This window comes from Panthera uncia, chromosome F2 (assembly GCF_023721935.1).
Source record: "Panthera uncia isolate 11264 chromosome F2, Puncia_PCG_1.0, whole genome shotgun sequence".
NCBI classification, from domain to species: domain Eukaryota; kingdom Metazoa; phylum Chordata; class Mammalia; order Carnivora; family Felidae; genus Panthera; species Panthera uncia.
This window is the reverse complement of record NC_064812.1, coordinates 38,122,210-38,149,783: the sequence shown is the minus strand read 5'-3', so window position 1 is coordinate 38,149,783 and position 27,574 is coordinate 38,122,210. Positions and strand designations below refer to the sequence as shown.

The 27,574-nt window shown below is 38.8% G+C and overlaps 1 protein-coding gene across 1 annotated transcript in view; it reads right to left on the bottom strand.

Moving 5' to 3' along the window:
- STK3 (serine/threonine kinase 3) overlaps positions 1 to 2,688 on the bottom strand; it is a 195,137-nt gene extending 192,449 nt beyond the window's left edge. Inside the window, 3 exon segments of the mRNA XM_049632679.1 lie at positions 2,124 to 2,307; positions 2,416 to 2,453; positions 2,455 to 2,688. Coding sequence (XP_049488636.1) covers positions 2,124 to 2,307; positions 2,416 to 2,453; positions 2,455 to 2,688 — 456 coding nt within the window.
- Between the last annotated feature and the right edge of the window lie 24,886 nt (positions 2,689 to 27,574).

Here is a 27,574-nt window from a genome sequence, read left to right as displayed (position 1 = left end):
TTTGACTGTCATAAAACCCAGGAATGGGGTAGGAATATCAAAAATGAAAAAGGGAAAAGAAGATGAATCCAGACTTTTGGCGGAGAATTCAACAGGACCTAGGGACAAACTAGATGGAATAACGAAAGAGTGGATCTGCATGAAAAAATCAAAAATACCAACCAAATAGCAGCTGTTGGTCATCCAGACTTGAACACCAGCAATATACATGTGAGCATGTCAAAGTGAGCTACCCAAGGGAGAAAAGCAAAGTGACATTCCTACAGAGATCAGGAAAAGAACAAGCCAAGGACCCACAAGACTGTACCCAGAAATGACCACCACATCATGGAAGGCTAAGCAAGCAAGCGAGTTTTAAGAAAGAGGTATCACTATACACAGTGAGAGGATGCGCAGCCCCGTACAGCCAATCAGACTCAGCGTTCTGGCATTCCCCCCCCGACCAGATTATTTGACCTGACTTTCGATTAATAAGGAAAAAATAAACTAACAACATTTAACATCATCAAACACATTGCGAAGCACTGGGCTAAGTAAGTACTTTACACACGCCCTCATTTAATCCTCACAACACACTTTACAGATGAAGAAATTAAACATAGAACAAGCATAGTAAATTACAGAGCCAAGATCTCTGTTTCTTAGGACAATAAAATAAAGGAATGTGTATATAAAGTTCCTGGCAAATAAAAGGACCTTAATGGCAGCTATATTTTATTATTAGAAGGTAATGATCAACAGGGAGGAAAAAACTCACTGTCAGTAATCCCTGTCACAGCCTTCCGTGTGGCAAACTCTTTTGGTGTCCTCAGCTATAAAACAGGATCAATGCCTGTGATCCAAACTATTTAATAGGGTTGCAATGATGATATTCTGAAAATGCAAATGCTATGAAAAAATTTTAAGCCATATTCGAATATATGGGATTAATGTCACATATCTTGCTCTTCAGAAATGCCTTTCTGGATCAACACAAGTCTCTCTGAAGAGAGCTAAAAATAAGCCTGTTAGATGTGCAAGCACCACTTTGCAAAGTATAAATGACCATGGAATGGTTACATACACCACCACTGTCTCCCCCTGACCCCTCTAGGTTTTCTAATGCCCCTACAAGGCCAGGGGTTCCCTTACACCTATAATGAAACTTTGAGCACTCAGAGCTAATGAATAGAGAGAACCTCTACTTCAATTTGGACTTAAGTTGGCCCTCGGGCATTATGTCACAGGTGCCCCCCTTCCCATTTTTTTTCTATGGTATTAAAACTGGGTGTCTAGTCAACACTAGAATTCAATACTTTACAAAATGCCAGATAAGAATCTATGAAGGGCTCTGTGTGATAGCAGGTCTCTTTTGGAAACCCCTCCACAACCCCCCTTTCTTCACCTGAACAGATGGTTTCCAGGCCTTAAGGCTCACATGTCTAGTTACCCAATTCACAACAGCTCACAAAGTTCCTACCTTTTCAATTATTCCATGTTCCTGAATATATCACCTTTCATCTAAAGATCGCTAAGTATCAAAACCCAAGAACTCCTTAATCTTCACAACAGCACTATCTGGGAGAGAGATTAGTACATTTTATAAATTAAAAATAAAAGACCTAGGTTAAATGTTTTAAACAACATCAGTTAATTGACACTGATTCATCCTTGGGGGGAAAAATACCCACTATGAACTTATATCAATGGACAGCCTTGATTTAGCTAGATCATTTCAAATATTAGTTTAAAAGTATCTACTGTGTACTCTTACTCTTCCAATACATTAAACATGAAATATAAACTAACAGTAAATACCAAAGCATCACTATTTTTATATGCTAGAAGAAATACAAAAAAACTATAGAAGGGAGGGGTTCTAATTTAAGATTCTCACTGCCTTGCATCCATAAATACTTTTGAACTTGACGGCGATAGGGAGAAGAACACCTGTCAGGGCAGTATATCCACAAGTTTTACAGACTGTGTAGCTATTAATATTGAATTCCTTAAACTGTAAATAAATAACCCGCCTTCTCAAATAAAAGGCAGTATTATGAAAAACATTTGACAAGAACGCCTACATAGCTGTAAGCTGCCTAATTAATTTCCTAGTTTCACGTCTCGGGGCTTTGTGAACTTGCCGGGAAGGAAAAATCCTCCCGGCCCAGGAGTCTGGCCACGGGGAGCCCGGCGCTGCCCAGCGACTTTCCACGCCGCCAGGCCCCGCGGCCGCGGGAGAGGCGAGGCTCGGCCTCCCCTCGGGCCCCGTCGGCGTGTGGACAGACGCGGCCCGGCACTCGGACGTGCCTCCGACTCCCGACGGGCCTGGTCTGGGCCCCGCAGTCGCGAAGGGGGTCGCGGTCCGGCCTGGCCTAGCCGCCCCCGCCCGCGGCCGCCGCCTCCCTCCTTCTCCCGGTTCCCCACGTTCGTTACCTCTTGGGCGCTGGCGGCTGCTCCATGGCGGCGGGGGACAGAAGGAGGGATCTGGTGGGCGGTGAAGGACGGAGGGAGGCGAGGAGCCGGGGCACCGGCCGGCCGAGCCCCGGGAAACACAGGGGAAACTCCAGGAACTCGGACCAACTTTCCCGTAACTCCTCAGCGGATCCCCCTCCCGCTCGCGAGTGCGGCTCCTCCCGGCGCGCCCCGCCCCTCGGCCGCCGGCCGCGGTCCTGGGAGAGTGGGTGGAGCCAGACGCGGCCCAGGCATGGTGGGCGGAGCCAGGCCCTGGTCGGGCGAGCGGAGTCAGGGGCGGAGGGACGCGCGGGCCACATGGCTGGGAGGGGGGGAAAAAGCGCGGGGACTGGAAGAGCTAGAGGCTAAGGCCTGGTAGCGACTCAGAACCCGTCTTTTCTGGCCATGGGCACGTTCCTTTGAGCCGGCCAAGAGCTGCCGCTGCACACTTGCCTTCATTGCGTTTGCCCCAAACCGATTTGACTCATTTATCTGGATTTCTCAGGGACACATCCCAAGCATCTTGTGCAGCCTTTTGAAGTGTTACTAACTGCCCACGCTTCCTTCTAGTTGTTTATAATTATTGGCTATGTTTTCCCGCAGCCATATGACATTTGTAGCTACAGCAGTAGGGATTCTTTCTGGAAATTCTTGTTTGATGTTGATTGTAGACAAGCTCCTTGCTACATTTCACTATAATTATGTCTAATTACAAAGAAAATAATTACTGTAGTGAGATCTCTCAGTGCACCAATTTCAGTGCGCTGTGGTCTTGCCAGCTATTCACTTGGGTAACCTGGAAAACCTATCACAAATTATGGTGCATAGAAAAGTACTCAAGAAACGTTTGTTTTCTTCCTTCTTGTTATGGGCCCTCTCCCCTACCTGTTCCCAAGGCCCTTACCTCATCATAATTTGATCCCTTCATTCATTGTTTGTATACCATTTAATCTTGAATTCCATATGTAAATATCTTTCTTAGGACCATATCCAGGTGCTATGTAACGAGTTTCCTTGCTTTCCTTAGAAATTATCAAGATTTAGAGTCATAGAGTCTTTTTGAAGATTAGAATGAAGTCTATGAAGAGAATGTTAAATAAAGGAATTTGATGAACATTAATCCAAATTAAACATGTCTATTTGCAGTTTTCCTCTTTTTTGCATTAAGTTTTGATATGTAACAAACTTACATGATTTATTTTCAAACCATTATATTCCCCCCTAAATTTAGTTATGTTCAACTTTAGACTATTCATTGTTCACACCTAAAGTCAAATTCTGCAAACAAGAGAGATCACAAAATTTTATACTCATTTGCATTATTAAAGATCTATAGTCTAATACAGAAGTAACAAGACAACAAAATCGAAATTGTTACAATGTAAAATCTAGGAAGAACCTTTGAAATTATTTCATTCTATCCCTCATTCTGATCCTCACTTCCATGCCCTAGTCACATCTTCTTATATTTCATCAGAAATATCTCTTTCAGAGAATGTCATGTCATCCTCTTAAAAAAATTGTCGTATTTTGAAATGGGATCAGTTGTCATACTTTCAAATGGACTCTGAATTGTTACCAATCTTAATCTCCAGAAAGCCTTTCCCAGTCAAATCACCAGCACCACCACTCCTCCCACTCTCTCTGACATTTATGTTGTGAAAGAGATGTCTCTCTTGTATGTGCCCATAACACACCGCGCTGGCTCTTGTATGATGCTTATTGCACTGAATTGAAGTTGTTTATTTGACTATCATCCCAACCAAGTGAGTCTGCTGAGAATCACACTCTGTCTTTACTCTATCCTTTGCATAGCAAGTACCTTGGATATAGTAAGGTTGGATAGCCAGATTCACTCCATTCTTTTCCATTCCTTTCCATACAGGTTCACCTGTATGGCTGATATCATTGGACTCTAGGCTCTCTGGCTTACAATTGGGTCTGATGATCGGGAGATGCAGCAGGAGATTATCTGAGGGAGAAAGGAGAAAGGCTATTTATTCTCCTGGTTCCCTTCCTGTAAGGTCACCTGGGGCCCAGCTCTCCTTTTTCCCTTCATCCCCTTTGGGCCTACAGGTAGTGATTGCTCTGCTATTCCCTGGGTTTCTCCTCTATTCCCTATGTTCCCTTAGACCTCAACCCTCCTCAAATGTTCTTAATTTGAGTTCCTGTTAGAACCCTGACTGAGATACCCATAAAAAAGTTTTGTGGAAGGAAGAGGAATAATATCTGAAAATAAATCTCTGAGGCCTTCCCTCAATCTGAAAAGGGCTAAAAGTTGTTGTGTGACTCTAACAGGATCAGACACTTGGCCTACAATATCTCATTACACCCTTAAAACTACCTTGTTAGATAGTTATACCCACGTTAAAAGGGAAGAAACTGAGGCTCAAAGGGGTGAAGGGAGCTACCCCAGGCCAAATAGAAAGTCTGCATTCTAACCCAGGCCTTCCTAACTCCAAAGCCAAGCTTTAACCCACTTTAAGTCAGTCAACAAATATTTACTGAGCCCTTATGTATATCAGACACTGATCTAGGAGCTGGGGATTCCTCAACGACAAAAGTAAACAGACAATAATTCCTGTCCTCATGAGGTTTATATTCTGGTTGGGGAAACATAATAAAATAAATCAATACTATTAGGCGTTGAAAATTGGTAAGGAAGAAAAGTAAAATGGGAAAGGGGGATATAACATGGAGGGGAAGTGACAAAATTTAGATTGATTGGCTGGGGAAGGCCTCAGCAAAAGGGTGAGTGAGGAAGTCAGGGGAGCATCGTGCAGACTGCAAAGGGAAGAGAACCAGGAAGCCCAGGAAGCAGTAAGTGGTAAGGCCTGGGAGGCCAGCCTGCCTGATGTGTTGTGTTACTAAGTAAAAAGAATTGTTTTTCTCCTGAATTACTCAGAAAACAAAACAAAACAAAACAAAACAAAAAAAATGCCTCAAGTTTCCATTTTAATTTGTCTGTGGAAAGCCAATCTGAAGATTCCAAGAAGGAAAGCATAAAAATTATCATTCAACCTGCAAATAAAAGGCAGCATTTCCATTTATGAACAATGGAAAGCCTTAGAAAAATTTGAGATCTTAGATAAGGGCCAGAAGTAGGGTAAAATGTTTCTGCTTCCAACCATTCTAGTTGGAATGGAGATTAAGTGCACACTCTACTTATACTAGCAAATACCTTACCAGAATTTTTAACTGGGTGTCCTAAGAGAAATGTAAGAGAAATCTGCAATTTGAGACCCAGTTCCTTTTAATAACAAAACTGTATTTGTTGTCACTGAACATGTACACCACAATGTTTTGTGGGTAGAAAAATATTAACATAAAGATTCCTTGCTATATTTGCTGCTGCTTTTTATTGCAACTGTGTATATATGACTGTTTCTATCATTTTCATGTTTCTTTGAAAAATAATACTAATTAACAACTGTTAATCTTTCCTACCATTATGGGGAAGTGTTTGGGCAGAGAGAAAGTTCTGATCAAATATATTACATTATGTAACTTTTTATTTGCAGGGAAACTTGGAAGTATTTCCTTTCAAGAAGCAACTTAAAACATTTTCCTTTGATATGTTTCTCTTTTCTAACTTAATTTTATAGTGAGCTTAGAACTAGCATGTTGCATTTGACTTCAACTACCATCTTCTTTTATCAGAGCAATCTTAAACTTTTATTTCACTTATTTGTTTCTCTGGCCAAACTGTAAACCTTTTGGGAATGAGAACAAATCTTATTCACATATGTCATCTCAAAAGTCTGGCATATCAGTTAACTACAAGAAACATCTTAAGATGATTTTTAAAACCAGGAGCCTAGGGGTAGGTGTTCCTAGGCTTGATCAATTCTTTCATTTACTTCCATTTCCTGCTCTGCAGTGCACAGCAGACTATCACCCTCCCCTCAAATGATGGCTGCCATCGCGTGGAGACATGACAATGCCCAGCAACAGAAGAGGGTTATTTCTTTCTGAATACCACTTTTCAAAATAGTGGAAAAAGCTATTCTAGAAGCCTCTTTGTAGATTTCCCTTCATGTCTTAATGGCCAGAATTGTGTCACAGACACGTTGTTGGCAAAGGAAATAGGATCATGAAAACCTGTTTAGAACAATTGTGATTCACCCCATGGAGCTGGTTTTACAGTTGAGACTGGCACTGGCCTTTCCTCAAGCTTATGGCCAAGAGAAACATGAGAGAAGAACAAAATTGGGATCTATTATTGAGAAAAAAAATGGAAGAATTGTTAATAGACAATAGCCTACAATTTCTGCTTATGTTTATAAGTACCTAGAACATTATTGTCACTAAGTAAATGCTTATTGAAAGAATGAATGGATTTCTACACACCGAGAGCATCAGGAATTTTAACAGACATAGGTAAACTATATATTAAGTGAAAGTAAATATGCCGTTTGTCATTTTATTTCCTCTCAGTTCCAAATTCATCTTTTTTCCAGTTTTTTATCTGAATTCTAGTTAGTTAACATATAGTATAATATTGGTTTCATGAGTAGAACTCAGTGATTCATGACTTACATATAACACTCAGTGCTCAACACAAGTGCCCTCCTTAATGCCCCTCGCACATTTACCCCATCCCCCACCACCTCCCTGCTATCAATCCTCAGTTTGTTCTCTGTAGTTAACAGTCTCTTACGCTTTGCCTCCCTCTTTGTTTTTATCATTTTATTTTTCCTTTCTTTCCCCTTTGTTCATTTGTTTTGTTTCTTAATTTCCACATATGAGTGAAATCATATAGTATTTGTCTTTCTCGGACTGACTTATTTCACTTAGCATAATACACTCTAGTTCCATGAACACTGTTGCAAATGACAAGATTTCATTCTTTTGACAGCTGAGTAATATCCCATTGTGTATATATACCACTTCTTCTTTATCCATTCATCAGTTGATGGACATTTGGGCACTTTCCATAATTTGGCTATTGTTGATAATGCTGCTATAAACCTTAGAGCGCATGTACCCCTTCATATCAGTAATTTTGGATCCTTTGGGTAAAAACCTAGTAGTGCAATTACTGGGTGGCTGGGTAGTTGTATTTTTAATTTTTTGAGGAACCTCCATACTGTTTTCCATAGCAGCTGCACCAATTTGCATTCCTACCAATAGTGTAAGAGGGTTCCCCTTTCTTCACATCCTGGCCAACAACAAACACATGTTGTTTCCTGTGTTGTTAGTTTTAGCCATTCTGACAGGTGGGAGGTGGTATCTCATCCTGGCTTTGATTTGTATTTCCCTGATGATAAGTGATGTTGAGCATCTTTTCATATGTCCATTAGCCATCTGGATATATTCTTTGGAAAAGTGTCTATTCATGTCTTATGCCCATTCTTAACTGGGCTGTTTGGTTTTTGGGTGTTGAGTTTGATAAGTTCTTTATAGGTTTTGGTTACTAACCCTTTATCAAATATGTCATTTGCAAATATCTCCTCCCATTCTGTAGCCTGCCTTTTAGTTTTTTTGATTGTTTCCTTCACTGTGCAGAAGCTTTTTATCTTGATAAAGTCCCAATAGTTTTGTTTTTGGTTTTGGTTTTGGTTTTGGTTTAGGTTTTTTTTTGCTTTTATTTCTCTTGCCTCCAGAGATATGTCTAGTAAGGAGTTGCTATGGCCAAGGTCAAAGAGATTGCTGTACATGTTCTCCTCTAGGATTTTGTTAGTTTCCTGTCTCACATTTAGGTCTTTCATCCGTTTTGAATATTTTTGTGTATGGTGTAAGAAAGTGGTCCAGTTTCATTCTTTTGCATGTTGCTGTCCAGTTTTCCCAACACCATTTGTCGAAGAGACTGTTTTTTTCCCCTCCATTGGATACTCTTTCCTGCTTTGTCCAAGATTAGTTGACGATATAGCTGTGGGCCCATTTCTGTGTGTTCTATTCTCTTCAACTGATCTATGTGTCTGTTTTTGTGCCAGTACCATACTGTCTTACATTACAGCTTTGTAATATAGCTTGAAGTCCAGAATTGTGATGTGTCCAGGTTTGTTTTTCTTTTTCAAGATTGATTTGGCTATTTGGGGTCTTTTAGGATTGTTTGTTCTACCTCTGTGAAAAATGGTGGTATTTTTTTTTAAGTTTATTTACCTTGAGACAGAGCATGTGTAAGCAAGACTGGGGCAGAGAGAGGGCATCTTAAGCAGGCTCCATACTGTCAGCACAGGGCCTGATGTGGGGCTCCAACTCATGAACCGTGAGATCATAACCTGAGCCAAAATCAAGCATCAGACACCTAACCAACTGAGCCACCCAGATGCCCCACTAGTGGTATTTTTATAGGGATTGCATTAAATGTGTAGATTACTTTGTGTAATGTAGACATTTTACTATAGACATATTTGTTCTTCCAATCCATGAGCATGGAATGTTTTTCCATTTGTTTGTGTCATATTCTATTTCTTTCATAAATGCTCTATAGTTTTCAGAGTACAGATCTTTTACCACTTTGGTTAGGTTTATTCCTAGGTATCTTATGGGTTTTGGTGCAATTGTAAATGGGATCGATTCCTCGATTTCTTTTTCTGATGCTTCATTATTGATGTATAGAAATGCAAAAGATTTCCGTTGATTTTATATCGTGCGACTTTGCTTAATTCATGTATCAATTCTAGCAATTTTGGGGTGGAATCTTCTGAGGTTTCTACATAAAGTATCTTGTTTTCTGCAGAGTGAAAGTTTGACTTCTTCCTTGCTAATTTGGATGCCTTTTATTTCTTTTTGTTTTCTGATTGCTGAGGCTAGGACTTCCAGTACTATGTTAAATAAGAATGGTAAGAGTGGACATCCCTGTTTTGTTCCTGACCTTAGAGGAAAAGCTCTCCGTTTTTCCCCATTGAGGATATTAGCTGTGGGTCTTTTGTAATATGGTTTTATGATGTTGAGGTATGTTCGCTCTATCCCTACTTTTTTTTAAAATTTTTTTTACTGTTTATTTATTATTGAGAGACAGGGAGAGACAGAGCATGAGCATGGGAGGGGCAGAGAGAAGGGGAGACACAGAATCCGAAGCGGGCTCCAGGCTCCGAGCTGTCAGCACAGAGCCGGACGCGGGGCTGGAACTCACAAACCATGAGATCATGACCTGAGCCAAAGTTGGACGCTTAACTGACTGAGCCACCCAGGTGCCCCTTCTATCCCTACTTTGTTGGGGGGCTTTATAAACAATGGATGCTGTATTTTGTCAAATGCTTTCTCTGCATCTACTGAGAGGATTGTGTGGTTCTTATTTTATTAATTTGATGTAGCACATTGATTGATTTGTGAATATTGAACCACCCCTGCAGCCCAGGAATAAATGTCACTTGATCATGCTGAATAATTATATTAATGTACTGTTGGGTTCAATTTGCTATTATCTTGTTAAGAATTTTTGCACCAGGGATGTCCATCAGGGATATTGGCCTGTAATTCTCCTTTTTAGTGGGGTCTTTGTCTGGTTTTGGAATCAAGGTAATGCTGGCCTTGTAGAATGAGTGTGGAAATTTTCCTTCTATTTCTATTTTTTGGAATAGTTTGAGAAGAATAGGTGTTAACTCTTCTTTAAATGTCTGGTAAAATTCTGCTGAGAACCCATCTTGCCCCAGACTTTTGTTTGTTAGGAGATTTTTTATTACTGATTCAATTTCTTTGCTGGTTACGGGTGTGTTCAAATTTTGTATTTCTTCCTGTTTCAGTTTTGGTAGTTTGTATGTTTCTAGAAATTTGTCCATTTCTTCCAGATTGCCCAATTTATTAGCATATAATTTTTCATAGTATTCTCTTATAATTTTTTGTATTTCTGTGGTATTGGTTGTGATCTCACCTCTTTCATTTGTGATTATATTTATTTGGGTCCTTTCTCTTTTCTTCTTGGTAAGTCTGGTTAGGAGTTTATCAATTTTATTATTTCAAAAAATCAGCTCTTAGTTTTGATGATCTATTCTACTGGGTATTTTGTTTTGTTTTGTTTCTATATCATTTATTTCTGTTCTAATATTTATTATTTCCCTTCTTCTGCTGGCCTTAAGCTTTATTTGCTATTCCTTTTCTAGTTGCTTTAGTTGTAAGGTTAGGTTGTGTATTTGAGACTTTTCTTGCTTCTTAGGTGGGCTGTGTTGCTATATACTTACCTCTGATGACTGCCTTTGCTGCATCCCAAAGTTTCTGGACTGTCATGTTTTCATTTTCATTTACTTTGTTTTTATTTCTTCTTTAATTTCCTGGTTCTTCATTCTTTAGTAGGATATTCTTTAATTTCTACATATTTGTGGCCTTTCCAAATTTTTTCTTGTAGGTGACTTCAAGTTTCATAGCACTGCGGTCTGAAAATATGCATGGTAAGATCTTGATCTTTTTGTACTTGTTGAGGCCTGATTTGTGACCTAGTATGTGATCTATTCTGGGGAATGTTCCCTGGGCACTCGAGAATATGTATTCTGCTTTAGGATTAAATATTCTGAATATATCTGCTAAGCCCATCTGGTCCAGTGTGTCATTCAAAGCCATTGTTTCCTTGGTGATTTTCTGCTTAGATAATCTGTGCATTGCTGTAAGTGGGGTGTTAAAGTCCCCTACTGTTATTGTATTGTTATCAATAATTTCTTTATTTTTTTAATTAATTGATTTATATATTTTGGGTATTTCCAAATTGGGGGCAAAAATATTTATAATTGGGGTCCTGTTGGATAGACCCCTTTATGATTATATAGTGCCCTTCTTCATCTCTTGTTACAGTCTTTGGTTTAAAGTCTAGTTAGTCTGATACGAGTATGGCTACCCTGGCTTATTTTTGACATCCATTAGCACAGTAGATGGTTCTCCATCCCCTCACTTTCAATCTGGAGGTGTCTTTAGGGCTCAAAGGAGTCTCTTACAGGCAGCATATAGACAGGTCTTGTTTTTTGTTTTTGTTTTTGTTTTTGTTTTTTATCAATTCTGATACCTATGTCTTTTGACTGGAGCATTTAGTCCATTTACATTCAGATTGATTATTGATAGATATGAATTTAGTGCCATTGTATTACCTGTAAAGTCATTTTTTCTAGAGATTTTTTTTTCTCTGTTCCTTTCTAGTCTTTGTCTTTCTCACTTAAGGAGTCCCCTTTAGTATTTCTTGCAGGACTGGTTTAGTGGTCACAGACTCCTTTACTTTTGTTTGTCTGGGAAACTGTTTATCTCTCCTTCTATTCTGAATGACAGCCTTGCTGGATAACCTACTCTTGGCTGCATATTTCTCCCATTCAGTATGTTGAATGTATCATGCCACTCCCTTCTGGCCTGCCAGGTTTCTGTGGAAAAATCTGTTGCTAACCTGATTTGTCTTCCTTTGTAGATTAGTGATTTCTTTTCCCTTGCTGCTTTTGGGGCCCTTTCCTTATCTTTGTATTTTGCAAATTTTACTGTGATATGTCTTAGTGTTGGAAAGCTTTTATTGATTTTGATGGGAGTTCTGTAACTCCTGGATTTGGATGTCTGTTTCTTTCTCCAGATTAGGTAACTTTTCAGCTATAATTTGCTCAAATAAACCTTCTACCCCTTTTCCCTCTTTTCTTCTGGGAGTCCTATGATATGGAGTTGCTGAGTTCCCTAAGTCTACAATTTGTGATCCAATATTTTTCTTTTCCTCTTCTTTTCATCTTCATTATTTTCCATAATTTGATCTTCTATATCATTTTTTCATTCCTTTGATTCTTCCATCCCTGTGGTCATTAAGCGCAGTCATTTTTGCGTCTCAATTATAGCATTTTTTTATTTCACCCTGACTAGTTTTTAGGTCTTTTATCTCTGTGGTATGGGTCCCTCTGGTTTCTTCTATACTTTTCTCAAGCCCAGCTAGTACCCATATGATTGTTGTTTTAAACTCTGGTTAGGCATATTACTTATATATATTTTTGTTAGCTCCCTGGCCATGACCTCTTGTTCTTTCTTTTGAAATGAATTCCTCCATCTTGGCATTTTGTCTAAGTCTCTGTCTTTTGTGTTTTAGGAAAGCCTGTGCCTGGTCCTTTCCACTAGAGCTGAAGCTTTCAACACTCTATGATCAGTAGGCCTGGTGTGTGTTGGGAGAGGGGGGAGGGGAAGGAGGGTTGTGCTGGTTTTCTGGGGGAGAGATCTACTGCTTCTCTGGCTTTCAATCACATTTGTGCTATTAAAAAGGCACCTGCAGAGGCACCTGGGTGGCTCAGTCAGTTAGCGTCTGACTTCAGCTCTGGTCATGATCTCACAGTTCACCAGTTCGAGCCCCACATCGGGCTCTGTGCTGACAGCTTATAGCCTGGAGTCTGCTTCAGTTCTGTCTCCCTCTCTCTCTACTCCTCCCCTGCTCACATTCTGCGCCTCTCTCTCTCTCGAAAATAAATAAAAATTACAAAGGCACCTGTGGTGGCACCTGGGTGGTTCAGTCAGTTAAGCAGCCAACTCTTGATTTCAGCTGAGGTCATGATCTCATGGTTGTGAGATTGAGCCCCGTGTCAGGCTTAGTGTGGAGTGCAGAGCCTGCTTGGGATTCTCTCTCTCTCCCTCTGTCTGCCCCTCCCCTGTTTGTGCTCTCTCTCTCTCTCTCAAAATAAATAAATAAACTTAAAAAAAAAATAAAGGCACCTGCAGAGTACAGGTGACCAGGCAGCTCAAGTCTCTACTGTGTGTGCTGCAACGCTCACTGAAGTCCATCTATGTTGATAGTAGTGGTAAAAAAAATTGGCATTGGCCTGCTCTCTTCCCTGGAGAGGGGAATTTGCACCCCCTGCTATTTAGGAAGCCCTCACAGAAGAGCGAACAATTTCCCCTCTTGTGTCCCAGGCTTCTGCCAGATTCCTGCCTTCACCCTGTCTGTACTCACACCATCCACCTGCCTGATGGTGACACAGTCTCCTGTGTTTTATCTCAGGCCTGCTGCTGAATTTCAAACTCCAAATTTTAGGAATCCAGTGTGGCATGGACCACACCGATCCTCTGGGGGAGGGTCTCACAACACTGTGGCTGTTACTGGTTTGTCCCAAAAAGCAGTTGCATGACTGCACAGGGGCTTAGATTTTATGGTAAAGCATAGCAAGAATCAGGCATCCAGGTTAACTGCCCTCAGCAGGTGTCTCTGCTTGTATGCTAATGAATGGGACAGCTCAATGGTGCCTGGCAGCTCTTTTGTCCCCTGAGAGGCAGTGCCACCTCTCTCAAGTGCTCTCCAGGAAGGGGAACTATCTCTCCCAGAACAACCCAGGGGATCCTCAGACCACACTGCCCACTCCTGGGCCTCTGCTCTCCTCCACACAGAAGCACCACTATACCCACCAGGTTCAACGTGGCAATGGTGTGGACTTCTAAAATTTCAGACTTTCAGCTCTGCTGACTGTAAAATCTTTCACTAATCATTCCCTTTTGTTCTCCTAGTCAATAGTTTTGGGGAAGTGTTTTTCTTGTGAAATCCACTTTGTGATGCCTTATCTCTTTCTCTCTCTTTCCCTCTTTCTCTCTCTTTTCTCTGTGATCAGGGCTCTTCTCCCTTTGCAGCATCTGAGATTCATTTCTCCCCTAAATCACAACTCCACACTTCCTTCCTTCCGCAATTCGGCCTCTTTTCTCCCTCTATTTGTGCCGTTTATTCTCTCAGTACTCAGATTGATTTCCTGGGTGTTCAGAATGATTTGATCATTTTCTAGCTGTGTTTGAGGGACAAGGCAAGCGTAACGTCCTCCTACTAATCCTCCATCTTAACTCCCCCCCACCCACCCCCAGAGTCATCCTTCACTGCCTGCCCTGTTAAAATGGAGCCAGGTCTTTTCAGTTTTTTCCTTTATCAGGTAGACTGATGTTACGCTCTGTCAATAGAGAGCCATGAAGAGACATTGCAAAAGAGCTTTCTTCCCCGGTTTGTACGTTTTCCATTGGTAGGCTTCACCACTGGAGACTGCTTCTCTGGATCCTGCAAGATGCGCTTCTTTGCCAATACTTGGCTCCTGCAGTGCAAGGCAGCAACAGCACTCAGTGGTCAACAGTCTCTCTCCCCACCACAACTTGCTTGTCCCTTGAGCAGTTTCGAGGCAGAGTGTCTCCACTAAGAAAGCTCACCATGAACAGTTTTCCCCAGCAAACTGAAAGAAAGATTTCCAGAAAGTTCCAGAGGGCAGATTTCCAGCAAGTTCCATCACCGTGGCACCACAGCAACTTTTCTGCCATTCGGTGAGACGTAATTGTGCCCTCTCTAACGAAGTCTATGTCTCAACCCTGGGAGACCTCTGAGGGAGTACTCCTGATTTCTGCTATTCTATATTCTTTAGAGTTCTTTTTGCCTCTTACTAGCCTATCTCTTGTTATTCCAACCCTCTGTTATAGTTAATAACTCTTTCTATTAAACTTTCTCCATTCTCTGTCTCTTGTGGTTTCTGTATCAGATTGGACCTTGACCCAAACAGAGAATAATAGCAAAGAATTTCAGGCCCAACCGTAAATTCAGGGGAAGGAATGATAAAATCAGATTGATTCCATTTTTAGTTCAATACATAATTATCTACACCAGTAGTTCTCAAACTTTTTGGTCTCAGGACCTCTTTACACTCAGAAACTATAGATAACCTTAAAGAGCTTTTGTTCATGTGGGTTGAAAATCTATCTATATTAAGAAATTAAAACATCAATTTTTAAAACACAAGAGTACACAAGTGCACGTTCCAATAGCCATCAGAGGAATGACATCATCACATGTCATGTAGCATCTGTAAAATTCTACCATAAACTCATGAAAGAATAAAAATGAAAGGGCAAATAAAATTTTAATATTGTTTTCTAAATAGTTTGATTTTGTGAACCCCCTGAAGTAAATTTGGGTACCCCCAGAAGTACCTAGATCACTCTTTGAGAGCCACTGAATTTATTGTAACTTTATGTAAACACACATGGTGGAAAAGATATAGAAGATATGGTCCTTGCTATCTAAAAATATAGTTTACTTGAAAATATAAAATTTATATTCATGTAAGGGTAAAATGATGATTTAAGCCTTATGTAGTAAACTATCAATAAATTTTGTCATTCAGAAAAGTGCTATGGTTCAAATTGATATGGTCTAGAACTCAGCCAAACAAAAATGCCTTCCATTTTACAAAATCCACTCTGCTTATTACATCACTTTTAAGGGGGGGGGTGGGGAGAAGTTTCCATTATATACAAAGATAAGTTCCAGAATGAGCTGAAGATATCTCAAATACTCACAACAATGAATTAAGTTAAGACACTGAACATGGGGACAGAACTAAGGAAAAAAAAAAAAGAACCAATGCTAAGAACCTGGCAAACTCCATCAGTCAAAGCCTTTCCATGGCTGGCCTTTGTTGCATTAATATAAGTAACTAGAAATAAATCTGTTCCATGTGTTCATTATTTCTCTTTTTATATTTTTGTTTTTTAAGTTTCTTTTTATACCTGCCTATGGTCTCTGAATAATCTCTAAGTTGGCTTTTTTTTTTTAATGTTTATGTATTTTTGAGAGAGAGGCAGAGTATGAGCAGGGGAGGGGCAGAGAGAGAGGGAGACACAGAATCTGAAGCAGGCTCCAGGCTCTGAGCTGTCAGCACAGAGCCCGACGTGGGGCTTGAACTCACAAACCAAGAGACCATGACCTGAGCCCAAGTCGGCCACTTAACTGACTGAGCCACCCAGGCGCCGCGTGTAAGTTGGTTTTGACTGACCTAAGCAGAAAGAAGATGTGTTTACTTCCAGGCCGGGAAAGCTAAGGAAATAAGAATATCCTTAGACATGTGGTAGTGACAGCAGTTAACATTGCTGGAAAACTGGACAATGAGACCTAGGGCAATAGGATAAAAAGGGGAGACAGACATTTAATAGATAGACAGAAGCTGAAATAAAGTGGAGCCATCCTTAAGCCAGCCTTATCACGTGATGCAACCAAATCAAACATAAATCCAACTTCAAGAAGTTTGGAGAGATGTAGATCTTTACTAACAATCTCACGAAAATGCTGAGGAAGGGAATACTTGGCATATTAACACAGCACAACTTACTAAAATCTTTACCCAGCTTTCTCCCTTAAGTTTTCATGACAGCCATCCATATGCTTCTCCCTTGCTCACCAAACTCCTACAGCGCTTCTCTCCTGCTGTTTACCTCCCTTTGCTGTTACTTCAGGCCTTTTTCTACTGAGAATAATCTGACCTCCTTCTCTTCAATTCTGTGGCTCTTCTAGCTCTACTTATCTTTGTCAGCACAACATAGTTCTAGGAGACAAGAAATGAAGGATTCCTCCTTAAAAGGGCAGGGGAAACAAGAGAGAAAAAGACTGTGAATACTCAGATGTTAATATTTTTGTCCCTGTCAAACATTCTTTCAATCAGCATTTTTTAATTGGGTTGCCAGACACAGGCAATGAGGTATGACCTCTACCCTGAACTTATGGGGTTTTCCTATTACAAGATTTCCCATGCTCCTTCTTTTGGATGCTTTTCCAAAGCGAGTGATTACTTTACAAAAGGTAATTTTTTGCTTAATGAAGTGATTACTTTACAAAAATTACCCATGGAAAACCTTTACATGGTTAATTTCCCTCAAGCATTTAAACTATGATTTCAATTTCAGTGTTCACTGAGAAAGAGGGTTAAGATGATTGTGGTCTCTATAATTTCTTTTGAAAGAAATAGTCAAAAGCATTAGACAAAGTTGTCTTAAGGCCACCTTCTTAATAAATCATCATTGACAAAGGACTGTTAGATCACCACTTTATATTTAGCCACAAATGAAGGTGAGGGAGAGTAACAGAGAAGCTTCTAGACACCACGGGTTTATGCCAACTAAACTAAATTTTTAAAAATTGTAAATCAAGAGTGAGAGCATTGAAAACATAGATAAACATAACATTAATTTTTATCCATATTAGTTATCTATTGCTGCATAACAAATTGCCCCCAAAATTGCCAACTTAAAACAACACACATTTATTATCCCCTAGTTTCTGTAAGTCAGCAATTTGGGTGCAGCTTAGTAGGGCCCGCCTGCTCAGGGTCTCTCATAAGCCTGTAGCCAAGGTGTTGGCCAGTGCTACAGTCATTTACGGGTTTAATCTGCAAATTTAATATAATCCCAACTTTTTAAAATAAAAAAAAAAACACTTTTAACGGGATTTAAAAGGCAAACTGTCAATTTCAAATAAAAAAGAAATTACATGAAAAATGCCCATAAGTGTTTGAAAGAAAGAATAATGATGAGAGATTTGCCCTGTCAAAATGGCAAAACATATGATAGAATTATGGTAATTAGGTACATGAAAAGATATTCAACATCACTTATCAATCATTAGTAAAATTCAAGTCAAAAACCACAATGAGATGTCACCTCACACCAGTTAGAATGGCTGTTATCAAAAAGACAAGAAATAGCAAGTGTTGGTGAGGATGTGGAGAAAAAGGAACGTCCTTGCACTGTTGGTGAGAAGGTAAACTGGTGCAGCCACTATGGAAAATAATATGGAGGTTCCTCAAAATATTAAAAATAGAACTATCATATGATCCAGCAATGCTACTTCTGAATATTTAACTAAAGAAAATGAAAACAGTAACTAGAAAAGACATATATGCACCCTCCTGTTCATTGCAACATTATTTATCATAGCCCAGATATAAGTGTCCACATGGATGAATGGATAAAGAAAAATACAGTATAACTACAATAGAATATTATTCAGCCATAAAAAAGGATGAAATCTTGCCATTTTCAACAACATGAATGGGCCTTGAGGGTGTTATGCTAAGTGAAATAAGTCAGACAGAGAAAGACAAATACCATATCATGTGACTTCACTTACATGTGGAGTCCAAAACAAAATAAAACAAATAAAAACCAAGCTCACAGATGCAGAGAACAGACTGGTAGTTGCCAGAGGTGGGGGGAGGGGGGAGGGGATCAGAATATACAAACTTTCAGTTATAAAATAAATAAGACTTCAGGACATAATATACAGCATGGTGACTGTAGTTGATAATACTGAATTGCATATTCAAAAGGTGCTAAGAAAAATCTTCAAAGTTCTCATCACAAGAAAAAACATTTTGTAATTATGTGTGTGCCAGATAAACTAGACTTACTGTGGTAATCATTTCACAATACATACAAATATTGAATCATTATGCCATACACCTGAAACTAATATAATATGTCAATTATACCTCAATAAAAATTTTTGGTAATTAAAACAATGTGGTATTAATTCTAAATTAGATAAATTAATGTATGTAATGAATAATGAGCCTACAACAGAACCATTTTCATGTGGAAGTGTTGTTTATGATAAAATGACATTTTCTATCATGGGGGAAAGAATGAGCCACTCAATAAACTGTATTGAGACAACTGACTATTTGAAATAAAAAAAAAAGGAAATAAACACAATACATATAATACATATCATTAGATCTCTGTTTATATACCTCTCTATCAGGATTTTTATTTGCAAGCAATTGCAGACCCAGCCCAAACCGCTTTATACAACAAAGGACTCCTTTCACTAGAAAACCCAGAGATGGAGCAGACTGTAGGGTTGCTTGATTTAGTGGCTTGATACTGACATGAAAGACACTGAGGGTTTTTGTTTATTTGTTTTTCTTTTCTTTTCTTTCCTTTTTTTTTTTTTTTTTTTTTCCGTTTCTGGGTTCTGACTTCTGTAATGTTAGCTTCATCCTAACTCTAAATCGCTGCCGAAGTTCCCAGCTTCAAATCTGCACACCAGGCTGCCCAAGAGGCCAAAAAGCACTATTCTGATAGCTCCCATAAAAGAAGGAGAAACCTCCTCTCCCAGAATGCTTCCACAGCTTCCCCTCTTGTCACATTGTCTCAACCTGTCAGCTTGACCATTCCCTAACAAGCAACGGTTTGGCTTCTGCTTAAACAAATGATTGGTCTATCTTACTACATCAGTGTGGAAAATTGGATGGAAATACAATTTTGTTTGGTCTAAAATAGCAGGGCCCTCTCTCAGAGCTAGAAGTGGTGTCAATTTCCACTATAACTCCCCCAAACAGAAGAAATGCCAATTGCACAAAAGAGGGAAGAAAGAAATAGCCTCAATGTCCACTATGATGATACATCAGAATAAATTGCAGATACATTAGAGATCCAAATGGTTACAAACAGACAAACAGGATTCTCCACCCTCAAGGAAGTAGAGCAGAACTCCTTATACCTTAAGTGTGGTCTGTACATAGTGGCTTCCTTCCAAAGAGCACTGTATGAAAAAGTGGGTAAAACAAGTTACTTTTCAGGTACAGAAACAGAACCTCAGCTGAGTGATCAAAGTCAACATCAAGAGCGGTAAGTCATATTGGGTATACATACCCTCGATCTGATGTGATGTGAAGGACACTTTACCTCTGTGGTCTTTCTTCCCAAGTCACAAAACTCAGTCTCACTATGAGACAAATATCAGACAAATCCCAACTACGGGGTATTCTACAAAATATCTGGCCAGTACTTGTCAAAACTGTTCACATAATCATCAAAAACAATTAAAGTCTGAGAAAACGTCACAGACCAGATGAGGCTAAGGAGACATAAAGGCTAAATGTAATGAGGTATCCTAAATATGTATTTCCTAGAACAGAAAAAGGACATTATTTTTTTTTTCATTTCTTTTTTTTTTTTTTTTAATATATGAAATTTACTGTCAAATTGGTTTCCATACAACACCCAGTGCTCATCCCAAAAGGTGCCCTCCTCAATACCCATCACCCACCCTGCCCTCCCTCCCACCCCCCATCAACCCTCAGTTTGTTCTCAGTTTTTAACAGTCTCTTATGCTTTGGCTCTCTCCCACTCTAACCTCTTTTTTTTTTTTTTTTTCCTTCCCCTCCCCCATGGGTTTCTGTTACGTTTCTCAGGATCCACATAAGAGTGAAACCATATGGTATCTGTCTTTCTCTGTATGGCTTATTTCACTTAGCATCACACTCTCCAGTTCCATCCATGTTGCTACAAAAGGCCATATTTCATTTTTTCTCATTGCCACGTAGTATTCCATTGTGTATATAAACCACAATTTCTTTATCCATTCATCAGTTGATGGACATTTAGGCTCTTTCCATAATTTGGCTATTGTTGAGAGTGCCGCTATAAACATTGGGGTACAGGTGCCCCTATGCATCAGTACTCCTGTATCCCTTGGATAAATTCCTAGCAGTGCTATTGCTGGGTCATAGGGTAGGTCTATTTTTAATTTTCTGAGGAACCTCCACACCGCTTTCCAGAGCGGCTGCACCAATTTGCATTCCCACCAACAGTGCAAGAGGGTTCCTGTTTCTCCACATCCTCTCCAGCATCTATAGTCTCCTGATTTCTTCATTTTGGCCACTCTGACTGGCGTGAGGTGGTATCTGAGTGTGGTTTTGATTTGTATTTCCCTGCTGAGGAGCGACGTTGAACATCTAGAAAAAGGACATTAAATAAAAACTTAAGGGTATCTGAAAAAGGGATAAACTGCAATTAACAATAACATCAATATTGGCTCATTAATTGTGACAAATGTGCCATGCTAATGTAAGATGTTAATAATAGAAGAGATTGGGTTTGGGGTATATGGGAACTGTGCTACTTTCACAACTTTTTTGTAAATCTAAAATTACTCTAAAATCTAAAGTTTATTTCAAAAACCTTTTAAAACACATTGAAGACCTCCAAGACATGTTTTAGAAGAGCACATAAGAGAATATTTTTATAATCATGAGATAGAAAATCTAATAAGAAAAATGCAATGCTCAGCAAGCAGAAAGGCAAAGCTGACTAGATTTGACTACATAAGAATTCATAAGAAGAAAGGTAATAACCAAAGTGAGCAGATGCCTAACAGAATGAAACAAAAGTATCTGCACACATATTCATTTCAGGAAACTGAAAATAAAGCAAGAGCAGTGTTTGTAAGTCATCAGTTTGGGAAAGGAAGGGGAGGGGAAGGGGAAGGAAAAGGTGGAAAAGTGGAAAGGAGGACGGCAGCAGAGAGAGTATATGATTGACATTGAGAGCAACTTCACTTTATCAAAAGTATAAGATTAAAACATGCATAAGAGACTGTTAAAAACTGAGAACAAACTGAGGGTTGATGGGGGGTGGGAGGGAGGGGAGGGTGGGTTATGGGTATTGAGGAGGGCACCTTTTGGGATGAGCACTGGGTGTTGTATGGAAACCAATTTGACAATAAATTTCATATATTAAAAAAAATAAAAATAAATAAAAATAAATTTAAAAAAATTTAAAAAAAACATGCATAGCTGCTTCAAGGCTTTAGGAAGCCTATGAAAGACCAACTGTAAACTGTGTTGCAAAGCTTAATATAGAATTCAGTGAGGTAGAATGAAAACAATCACTCCCTTTGTTTAGGGAAATATCTTGATAAGCTTCTTTGGGTTGGAAAGGGGACACTGAAAGGCTTGCTCTATATAAGAGGCAATATGTAAACAAAGAGAGCTAGAATCGGATTTGGAAATGTATATAAGTTCTGAATGTCTCTGGACTCCAGGAAAAGACTTAGTGAAGCGCTAAAATAGAAACAGAATTAGGTTTGACTGCCACACTATTGAAGTGTATTCAGGGAGACATTGGCCTTAAGGTTAGACACATTTTAAAGGCTTGTGTTAAATTTCATCTTCCCTTAAAATTTAAGTGCCAGTAATTAGTAGCTAGTTAATATCTATTCTAAGTTTGGGAAGTGACTATTTTTGCAGGAAAAATATAGTTGTGGAAAAGTTTCAGCTGTAAGCCTTAGACGTTCCCAGCTGGAGGAAGCCTAGCTTTTGGAAAGCAGCCATGTCCAAGCTCAACCACTTACCTGGGGCACCAAATTCTAGGCATGGTGCCTAGAAGGAAATAAATAACTTCATATGTTTTAATTTATAAAGCCATGGCAAGCATCAAATATACGGATAAGGTTAATTTAAATTTATTCCACAAATATAAGAATATTAGCAAGAGAGGAACCCCTTCAAGCTTCAAGAGGCAGTATTAATATTACTAAAAGAAAGTGCTAATGTTTTACAATAGGAATTCACTAATTCATGCAATCATATAGGTTGAGAATATAAATAGATTTAAGAAAGATTTGAGTATCGTTATGATTATAGTTATCTCTTGTAGTATCACAGACTATGGATACATCATAAACTTTTTTCTTTAAAGAGAAAGAAATTTTAGGCATACTCCAAATATTTTGAAACTGCCATAATGGAAAATAATCACTTTTCCCCACAAAGTCCCGTTTTATTCTTGAAGACTTCTCCATGGTCAGTCGGTACCATCACCATTATCTCTGCCACCACCATCAGCAACACAGACTGAACACTTTCTTTACGCTAAAAGGTCTACATGAATTTTCTTATTTTTAAGTGTCAGATCTTATAAAAATGCAAACACCTCTGGATGCTATTACTAGTTAGCACAGTAGCAGTGATCAGAAAGCAAGATTCTTTGGGAATAGAATACAGAATATAAACCCTGGGACTTAACAGGAATGTGGCACGAAAGGTGGAAAACAAACACTAATTTTCCTTCCTTCTTAATTTTGCTTAGGATGAGAAGTATATGCACACATAAAGCCAGGACAAGTCCAAGATGCTTGTTATGTTGTGTTTTTAACTGGCTCCTTTTTATAAAATGCTTCAGGGATAGTCATCAGAGAACCTATAGAAAACCAACAGGTGCAGAGCACTTTCCTAAGTGTTATGATTAAATATTTTTTACTTAGAAAAACAAAGTCTCTAGTCAAGAAAGCCTGGGAATAAATGGTAGTAAGGTAGGTTTAAAAAAAAAAAAAAGCAGTGTCAATAGGTATACATCTGGGGTGCCTGAGTGGTTCAGTTGGTTAAGCATCCGAATTCCGCTCAGGTCATGATCTCACAGTTGGTGGGTTTAAGCCCCATGCCGGGCTCTGTGCTGACAGCTCAGAGCCTGGAAACTGCTTCAGATTCTGTATCTCCCTCTCTCTGCCCCTCCCCCATTGTGTTCCCTCTCTCTCCTCTCAAAAATAGATAAACACTTTAAAAAATAGGTATACATCCAAAACACAACTGTTTCAAATATTTTAATTACATTTTTAATTAAATTTGGCAATTTTCGAATAACATTGTACCATGAGCATTTTCTGTTAACTAAACAGTCTTTGTAATTATCATGTAATTGCTGTACAGAATTTTATAATAATTTACATGGTCTATTTTTAAAATTTAGATTGTATCCACATTTTCACTATTATATACAATGGTACAATGCACATATTTGTATGGAATTTATTCTGTGTTTTAGTACTATCTTCTGAGATAATGTCCACAAACAAAGTTAATGGGACAAGAAACACGAGCAATTTAAGGCTTTTGGCATATTGCTATCAAAAAAATTGCTTTCCAAAAGACATTTTCATATGCTCATTTGGAAACATAAATTATTAAAGACTTTTTGGAGTGTAATTTTATAGTATCTTTCAAAATAAAAATGCATGTAGGCTTTGAAGCATCAATCCCACTTCTAGGAATCTTTCCAACAAAAATAGTTACACATATATTCAAATACGGATGTACAAGGGTTTCATTTTAGCATTGTTTAAATTAGGAGGAAAATGGGAAATAACCTAAAACAAAAGGCCAAATAAATTGTGTTATGGCTATATTATGGTGAATAGAAAGCTGTTAAGAATTAAGTGATTTGGCATGCCTGGGTGGCTCAGTAGGTTGAGCATCTAACTCTTGATTTCAGCCCAGGTCTTGGGATTGGGTCCCTCATCTGGCTCTGCACTGTGTGGAGCCTGCTTGATATTCTCTTTGCCTCTCTGTCTCTCTGTCTCTCTCTCTCCCTCTGCCCCCTCCCCCTCTTGCACTCTATCTCCTTAAAATAAAAAATAAAGATAATAATAATTTTTTAAAAATGAATTTTAAAGAAGGAATTAAGTGATTCTACAATTCTTGACATGGAAAGCTCTCTTAGAGAGTTAAGTAGAGAACAAAAGCTGATAGATAAATAATCAGGTAGAATGATTTCATTTATAAAAAATAACTAATTAAATGTTTGAAGATTCATTCAAAAATCAATAGGGATTGATTGTGGTATGACATTATGAATGTATATAATACCACTCAATTATACATTTAAAATGGTTAAGATGGTAAATTTTGTTATGTATATTTTGCCACAATTTAAAAAAAATCAGGAGGGATCATACACCTGTGGCTGAGACTGTTAGCTGTCCCACCAAATCCATTCTCCTCTTCTTATACAGTAATAGATTATCAAATTTAGCTAGATACATTTCGCAGCCTCCCTTGCAGTTAGAATTGGCCACGTGGCTAACTTCTGGCCAATAAGGGATAAGTAGAAGTATTTATGACACTTTCTGAGAATCTTCCTTAAGAAACCACTAATATATTTTGTTGGCTAATTCTCAATAGCTTAAAACAGCAATTATCTATTTTCATGGATCCGTAGGGCAGCGGGGCAGCTGTGCCCCACATTCATTTAACCTGGGCCTGGGATGAAGGGACAGTCGGTCACTGAGGGAAGACCTTCCCCTATGGGCAGCAGGGGTACAGTAGGGCCAGCAGAGCAGTGAAGGTGTAAGAAGCCTGGGCTTGAAACTAAAACACTGCGACTTCCACCTGCAGCCATTGACCAAGTCTTATGGCCAAGCCAAAAGCCAAGAGGAAAGGAAGTATACCCTGTCTATGACGAGGGCAAGAGAGGATGTAAATGAGGGGGTGGGGTGGAGGAATAGGACAGTTAGGGTCTATACCACATATTTTGCTTGAAGATATTAACTTAATTGCCTAGGATTACATATCTAGAATGTGTCATAGCCAGGCATTCAAACCTAAGTTTACTGGATCCAAAGCCTATCTTTTCATCTTACCACTGTGCATTTTTGTATATTTTTACTCTATTTTAATTCTGATAGGATAAATTATCCCTCATTACTCAACTTTTTCATTTTGTCTTTGCTATTGCAATGTGTTCATCATTCCAAATGAATTTTAAAATCACTTTGTCAAATCCCAGAAATCAAACAAATAAGAAAACAGACTGGAAATGAACCTATATGGTAACTTTGGGAAATGCTGACATTGCTAACTTTCCTAAAAGGGATTTTGGTGTGTTCATTGTTATCAATTTTATTCATGTGGGTCTATCTATCTTATTAACATTACCCACAATCCTTTTGGGTTTCCTAGGTATCCAATTATTTTATCTACAAATATTAATAATGTTGTCACTTTCTAACATTTACAGTTCCTATTTCTTTTCTGCCTTTTTATGTTAGACAAAATTTCCAGAAGGTTATTGGGCTTTATTGACCAAAAAATATATGATGATAGTTTAAAAGATTGTTTTTAAATCACAGTAAAGAAGTGTCTTTCTATATGGGGCGCCTGGGTGGCTCAGTCGGTTGGGCGTCCGACTTCGGCTCAGGTCATGATCTCACAGTCCGTGAGTTTGGGCTCCACGTCGGGCTCTGTGCTGACAGCTCGGAGCCTGGAGCCTGCTTCGGATTCTGTGTCTCCCTCTCTCTCTGACTGTTCTCTCTCTCTCTCTCTCCCCTGTTCATGCTCTGTCTCTCTCTGTCTCAAAAATAAATAAAAAACATTAAAAAAATTTAAAAAAAGAAGTGTCCTTCTATACTTTTTAAAGAGGTTTTTTTACTTAAAGAAATTAGTATTTAAATTGGCAGAAGACATGAATAGACATTTCCCCAAAGACAGACATCTGGCCAACAGACACATGAAAAGATGCTCATCATCACTTATTATCAGGGAAATGCAAATCAAAACTATAATGAGATATCACTTCACACCTGTCAGACTGGCTAAAATCAACAACACAGGAAACAACAGGTATTGGCAAGGAGGGGAAGAAAGGGGAACCTTCTTACACTGTTGGTGGGAATGCAAACTCGTGCAGCCACTCTGGAAAACAGTATGACATTTCCTCAAAAAGTTAAAAATAGAACTACCCTATGATCCAACAATTGCACTACTAGATATTTATCCAAAGGACATAAAAATACTGATTTGAAGGGGCACATGCACCCCAATGTTTATAGAAGCATTATATACAATAGCCCAGATATTTAAACAGCCCAAATGTTCATCAGTTGATGAATGGATAAAGAATGGAGTAATGGAATTAATTAATTCTATCAATGAACAATGGAATATTACTCAGCCGTAAAAAAGAATGTCTTACCATTTGCGACAACATGGATGGAGTTAAAAAGAATATTATGCTAAGTGAGATAAGTCAGTCAGAGAAAGACAAATACCGTATGATTTCACTCATATGTGGAATTTAAGAAACAAAACAAATTATCAGGGGCACCTGGGGTGACTTAGCCCGTTAAGCATACGACTCTTGATTTCAACTCAGGTCATGATCTCACAGTTCATGAGTTTGAGACCCACATCAGGGTCACACTGAGAGTGTGGAGCCTGCTTGGGATCCTCTCTATCTCTCTGTCTCTGCCCCTCTCCCACTCTTGGGAGCACATTCTCTCTCTCTCAAAACAAAACAAGACACCTGGCCTTCCAAAGTATACTGAATGAAAAAGTAAAACAAAATAAAAATAAACAGATGATCACAGGAGGGAGAAAGAGAGGCAAACCAAGAAACATACTATTAACTATAGAGAACAAACTGATGGTTACCAGAGGGGAGGAGGGTGGGAGATGAGTGAAATAGGTGATGGGGATTAATGAGGGCACTTGTCATGATGGGCACTGGGTATTGCATGTAAGTGTTGAATTACTAAATTCTACACCTGAAACTAATATTATACTGTATATTAACTAACTGGAATTTAAATTAAAACTTATTTTACAAAGAAGAAATTTGTATTTAATTTATCAGATGCTATTCAACTATCACTACGTGATCATTAAATGATCTTATTTCCTTATTATCCTTAACATAGCTTAATGATTTTCCTAATATTGAAACACTTAGTTTCCTGGGTGGATTATTATTTTAGTATGCAGTTAGAACTGATCTACTAACATTTATTTAGGATTTTCAGATCTAGGCTTTAAAATCCAGAAAATATTGTTTCAAATGCACACTACATGGTTTTGTGGGAGTAAAATCTGCTTATAATTTTGACAGGTTCCCAAGAAGGTTTACATTCTCA